The sequence below is a fragment of the Chiloscyllium plagiosum genome, chromosome 7 (genome assembly GCF_004010195.1).
Source record: "Chiloscyllium plagiosum isolate BGI_BamShark_2017 chromosome 7, ASM401019v2, whole genome shotgun sequence".
Lineage (NCBI taxonomy): Eukaryota > Metazoa > Chordata > Chondrichthyes > Orectolobiformes > Hemiscylliidae > Chiloscyllium > Chiloscyllium plagiosum.
Genome location: NC_057716.1, coordinates 20,908,639 through 20,914,359, shown reverse-complemented (window position 1 = coordinate 20,914,359; position 5,721 = coordinate 20,908,639). Strand labels below are relative to the sequence as shown.

Sequence of the window (5,721 nt, the reverse complement as noted above, 5' to 3'; positions counted from 1 at the left end):
TGCTTTACTATAGCTCTGCAGAAACAAAATGTCAGCTTCTAGCTCTGTATCTCTGGGTTTCTTGGGTCATAGCCCCCTGAGACTCTAAGCTCCAAAGCAACAATGGCTGCTGGGGGTTGGGGTGGGGGTGTTTCAAACTGATTTATCACAGGGCCAAGGCCCCGTTCAATGTGTTTACTTTCTATGGGGTGGACGTGGCCTAATGGACTGCCTTCTGAGGCCCACCTGCAGGTATAAAATGAAAGGCCTGTTTTCAGGTAGCTGCTCGCTTCCTGTTTAAAGATACCTTGTGTTTCTAACAACTTCACCCACACTCAACTGTCCTCCTCACCTCTGCAACACACGGTGGAGAATTCATGCTGTCACCCCCTCTCCTGCCACACACCCACCCCCCCTCCATAGGCTCAAACTACTCTTGTATCCCCCAAGTGTTGGCTCTGTGCTCAAACACAGTGTCTGAGGCACACCAGGAAGCACGACGCTACAGCTTTGGCTACTTCTCTGTGAGTCCACTTTCAGGCTTAATTCACCAGCAGGGAACCTTGTATAAAATGCAGTTCAGGAGAGTGAGCATCACTGGGAAGGCCAGCGAATGTTTCCCCCAGGATATATTTTATTCATAACACTTATCAATGTACATATCACTGGAACAATACGAACAGGAGTAGGCCAATCAGCCCATTGAGCCTGCCCTGCTGTTCAATACAATTATGGCTGATCGAATACTTCAATGTCTTTTGCCCATCCCATAACCTTGGATGCCATTAGTGAACATTCCAAGTTGACATTACGCAAATCAAAGTGTTCTTTCTCATGATATGTATTACTCATGGCAGTTAATAATTACAAGATTTGATCCACGTTGAATATATCGCTTGGGTGGAGTGGGGAGTGGGGGTGTGCAGAGTTACTAGCCCCTCAGCGAATGAATGGCTGTGGTCTTTCCCCACCACCCTTGGGTCTTAGCCTGTCCCTCGGCATGTTGTCCCAGACTGTAGATGGTGGCAGTGTGCAACATTTGGTCATGGTCAACTCTATGCAGTGGGTGGCCAGGTTGGTTTTGGGGCAGACCACAGACTGAGTGGATGGCCCTCCAGCAGCAGCTGATGATTGTCTGTCTCAGTGTGTGCCCCTGGGAACGGCCTGTAGAGCTACGGAGGCCTGGCTCAGGGCAGACCTCAACAAAATAAAAACCCACTGTGTCTCTATCTCCAGAGGAGACACCTCGAAGGCCATGTCTGCAATTGAAGGTGCGGGGTGGGGGGCTTGGGGTGGGGGGTGGTGGTGGTGGTGGTGGTGGTGGTGGTAGTTACTCCTGCCATTGTCATATCTGTCAGAAGGTGTTAATGGCCTACCTTATGGAACTGCTGGAGCCCGGGTGATGAAGGTACTGTCATTGCGCTGCACTCGCATAACGTTCCGGGTCTTTTTACAATCACATCTTCCTCACCTCTGGAGCAAGTCACTGCATCCAACCCCAACCCCAACCCCCGTTGTCGAGCTGCACAGCACGGAAACAGACCTTTCAGCCCATCTCATCCACACCAACCAGATATCCTAAATTAACCTAGTCCCATTTGCAAGCACCTGGCCCATATCCCTTCAAACCCTTCCCATCATATACCCATCCCGATGCCTTTTAGATGTTGTAACTGTCAATGTCTCCCTCAACCTACGTGAAAGCAGAAGTGGCCAAGGCTTGTTTGTGACTGATACTCATTTTGCGTTCACAGAATAGATTTCCTATCAAAGCGATTCAGGTCGCTATGAAAACACCTGAGCAGCGGACGATGGAAGATTTGGAGCTGGTCTTGTCTTCTCTCCGATCGTTGCTGAGCATCAGATACTACAGCAAGTCCTACCAGCTCATGCTAGCCAAGATAATGCGATACGAACGGTAATGTCCTGAAGAGAAGAGAGAGAGAGAGAGAGATGCTTGCAGGGAAAGGGGAAAGATCTAAGCGAGTCATTCTTGCACACAGCCAGCACTGACCAATGGGCCAAGGGGCTTCCATTCTGTCCTGTTACCCTTCTGCAATTCTACAGTCAGGGGCCCAGCAGAATCAATCAGCGTTTGATCAGGCGTTTGGTGTATTGCAGTGAGACCCAGTTAATAGCCACCTCACCTCTTGTTTAATAGATCGATATCTGTGCATTGAACTTCAAACACTTGCATGGATTTTGATGTATATCTACCATTTACCACAAACACCAGTGTCTCACATTTCCCTATCCAGAAGCTAACTCCTCATTAGGGATGAACCCAGCTCTTCTTTTTAACATCAACATGTTCAGCGATGCCATGACACCCACCTCCAAGGCAGGCGGCATTTGAACCTGGGTCCCCTGGTCCAAAGGAGTAAGTGAGCACGACAGATGTTGGAGATCAGAGTCAAAGAGTGTGGTGCTGGAAAAGCACAGCCGGTTAGCTTTTCCAGCAACACATGTTTCGACTCTCCTGGTCCTAAGGTACGGTGACTACCACTTGCACCACAAGATCCCTCAGGGCATGGCTTTCTCTTAAAAGAAAACCCACCAAATTAACCGAATAATAACTAATTAAATAAATTACTCACAATTAGAAAGGAAAGAAAATACAGGAGGGGGCTAACTCCAAATGAAATCACAGAGATGCACAGCATGGAAACAGACTCTTCGGTCCAACTCTTCTGTGTCAACCAGACATCTCAGTATAACCTAGTCCCACCTGCCAGCACTTGGCCCATATCCCTCTAAACCCTTCCTATTCATACACCCATCCAGGTGCCTTTTAAAAGCTCTAATTGTACCAGCCTCCACCACTTCCTCTGGCAGCTCATTCCATACATGCACCACCCTCTGCGTGAAAAAGCCCAGGGTAGGCGAATCCAAAACTGGAGGGCATAGGTTGAGGGTGAGAGGGGAAAGATGTATAAGAGACATGAGGGGCAACTTTTACGTGTAAGGAATGAGCTGCCAAAGGAAGTGGTGGAGGCTGGTACAATTAGAGCTTTTAAAAGGCACCTGGTTGGGCACATGAATAGGAAGGGTTTGGAGGGATACGGGCCAAGTGCTGGCAGATGGGCCTGGATTAATTTAGGAAACTTGGTCAGCATGTCCGAGTTGGGCCGAAGGGTTTGTTTATGTGCTCTATATCTCCCAACTCCCACCACCATTGTGCCCACCTCTCTGTAAAAATAACCCAGCTCCTCTTCTTTGCTTCTCTATATCCAGAAGTGCTTTGTGGCATTTTGTTTTATCCCCATCACCAAACCACCATGTCGCCTTTTCCTTTATCCTTCACCACTGCATTACCCGCGTTTCCAATGAATTACCAATTTATAGATCGGGAGCAGGGTAAATACATCAAAGGTGTGAGGAAGGTAAGTAGAAAAGGAAATCGACCTGTGGTTATGGATCATCTCAATACGGACACAACAGTCTATACCGAGGAGTGTGTTTGCACCAGACATAGATGTATGCGCAGTATATCCTCTGTACATACTGGGAATATATACTGGAGAGTGAGTACCAGCAGCTATGTGCCAGGCCTGTGTACTTCAACATATGCCTGTCATGGTGGGACTTTGAACCCATTAGCCTGCACCACCACCGTCTTCTCCAGATGGAGATCGTGGCTCTTTTCTTTATATCCAAGACTGCTCCTTCACATAACTGAATGTCTCTTTTCACACATCCACAAATCATCCATCGTATTTTATTTTCCATCTTGTTAACCGCCAGTAAATCACCCAAACGAAAAATTTATGTACAAAGCCCTTCAATGCAAAATGTCAAAGGTTAGTGAGAGGGGACATCGGGCGAAATCAAAATGGAGTTAGGAGGGAGGATAAAGCACTGTATCCCCTCTGGGTGCCCACCCCTGTCTAAAGGCATCGAGAGTATTGATGACATCATGTGCTCCCTCTCCTCGGACACCCCGGCACAAACATAGCTGCAAGGATCCCAACTCTTAAAGACCAAATCCGGAGAGCATCTCCTGCACTCCGTCAACTCTGGACCAGTTCTCGTTTACCCTTGAGGGCTCCTCTGGTATTCTGCTGGTGTTCCTACCTCTGAGCTTCTAGGTTCTAGTTGCAGACGTGAGTAACAACTTTATTGAATAAGTTGAAAAGGAAACTGTCTTTTTCAGTTGTTGCTAAAGGGAGCTGCTGTTCTAACATTGACACTTCTGTTTTTGTTGCTTGTGGTACATAGTTCTGCTCTGTATTGAAGCCCAATCAGTCAGGCTGATAGCCCGGTACAGTGCTGAGGGAATGCCGCACTGTCTGAAACACTGCCTTGTGGATGAGACATTTAATCGGTGGCCCAGCTCCCTGATCGGGTGATTGTGAAAGACCTCATGGCAACGCCTTGAAGAAGTGCAGCACAGCTTTCCCTGGTCCCTCAAACCAACGTCTCAAAATGGATAATATGATCATCATCTCATTTCTGTTTATGGGAGCTTGCTGTGCGCTTCCACATCAGAAGCTGAGAAAGGATTTGAAAAGCTGAAGCACAAGGACGTGAGGGAGTCCTGGTTCAGGATTCTCTTCAAGTTAATATGCAGGTTCAGTTAGCAGTTAGGAAGGCAAATACATTCATTGCAAGAGGGTTAGAATACAAGAGGAGAGAGGTATTGCTGAAGCTATGTAAAGATCTGATCATTTGGAATATTGTGATAAGTTTTGAGCCCTGTGTCTGAGGAAGGACATGCTAGCATTGGAGAGGGTTCAGAGGAGGTTTACAAAAATAACCCCAGGGATGCAGGGCTTATCAAATGAGGAGCAGTTGAAGACTCGGTGTCTTCACTCAACAGAGTTGAGAAGGATGAGGGGCGGATCTGATTGAAACTTAGAATACTGAGAGGCCTGGATAGAGTGGGCATGGAGAGAATGTTTACGCTAGTTAGTGAGATGAGGAGCTGAGGGCACAGCCTCAGAGTGAAGGGACAACTCTTCATAACTGAAATGAGGAGAAATTTCTCCCAAAGGGTTGTGAATCTGTGTCAGCGATGCCATGACACCCACTTCCAAGGCAGGTGGCATTTGAACCTGGGTCTCCTGGTCCAAAGGAGGAAGTAAGGACTGCAGATGCTGGAGATCAGAGTCGAAGAGTGTGGTGCTGGAAAAGGCAGTGGAGATCAAGTCATTGAGAGTATCTAAGAGAGAGGTGGATACGTTCTTGATTGGTAAGTGGACCAAGGGCTACGGGAGGAGGCAGGAGAATGGGGTTGAGTAACATGCAAACTGTGATCGAATGGCAGAGCAGCCTCAGTGGGCCAAATAGCCTAATTCTGCTCTTATACCTCATGGTCTTATTATGCCAAGTGGTTCAGAGTCAGCGAGAACCCAGAGGATTAGAGTGAACAAAATCCCATTAGATCAGCATCAACAAGATCCAGGCTTCCTTTGTGCTTCACACTGAAAGTGGGTAAAAGCTTTGCAAGGAACTTTCCTGATATTGATTGGGAAAGCTATAACTCTAGTTTGTTAGATGGGTCGGTGTTTGTCCAATGTGTGCAGGAGGGTTTCCTGACACAATATGTAGACAGGCCAACAAGAGGTGAGGCCATACTGGATTTGGTTCTGGGTAACAATCCAGGCCATGTGTTAGAATTGGAGGTAGGTGAGCACTTTGGGGACAGGTCGTACCTCACAAACCTTATTGAATTCTTTGAGAAGGTGACTAAGGAAGTGGACGAGGGTTAAGCAGTAGATGTGGTGTATATGGATTTTAGCA

The 5,721-nt window shown here is 47.4% G+C and overlaps 1 protein-coding gene across 1 annotated transcript in view; it reads left to right on the top strand.

Annotated features, from left to right (window-relative positions):
• Positions 1-1,721: 1,721 nt before the first annotated feature.
• The window catches only part of LOC122551908 (cyclic nucleotide-binding domain-containing protein 2-like), a gene marked incomplete at its 5' end in the record, with an annotated part of 38,985 nt that continues 34,985 nt past the window's right edge, over positions 1,722-5,721 (top strand). Inside the window, one exon of the mRNA XM_043694475.1 lies at positions 1,722-1,897. Coding sequence (XP_043550410.1) covers positions 1,722-1,897 — 176 coding nt within the window. The remainder of the gene's footprint in view (positions 1,898-5,721) is intronic.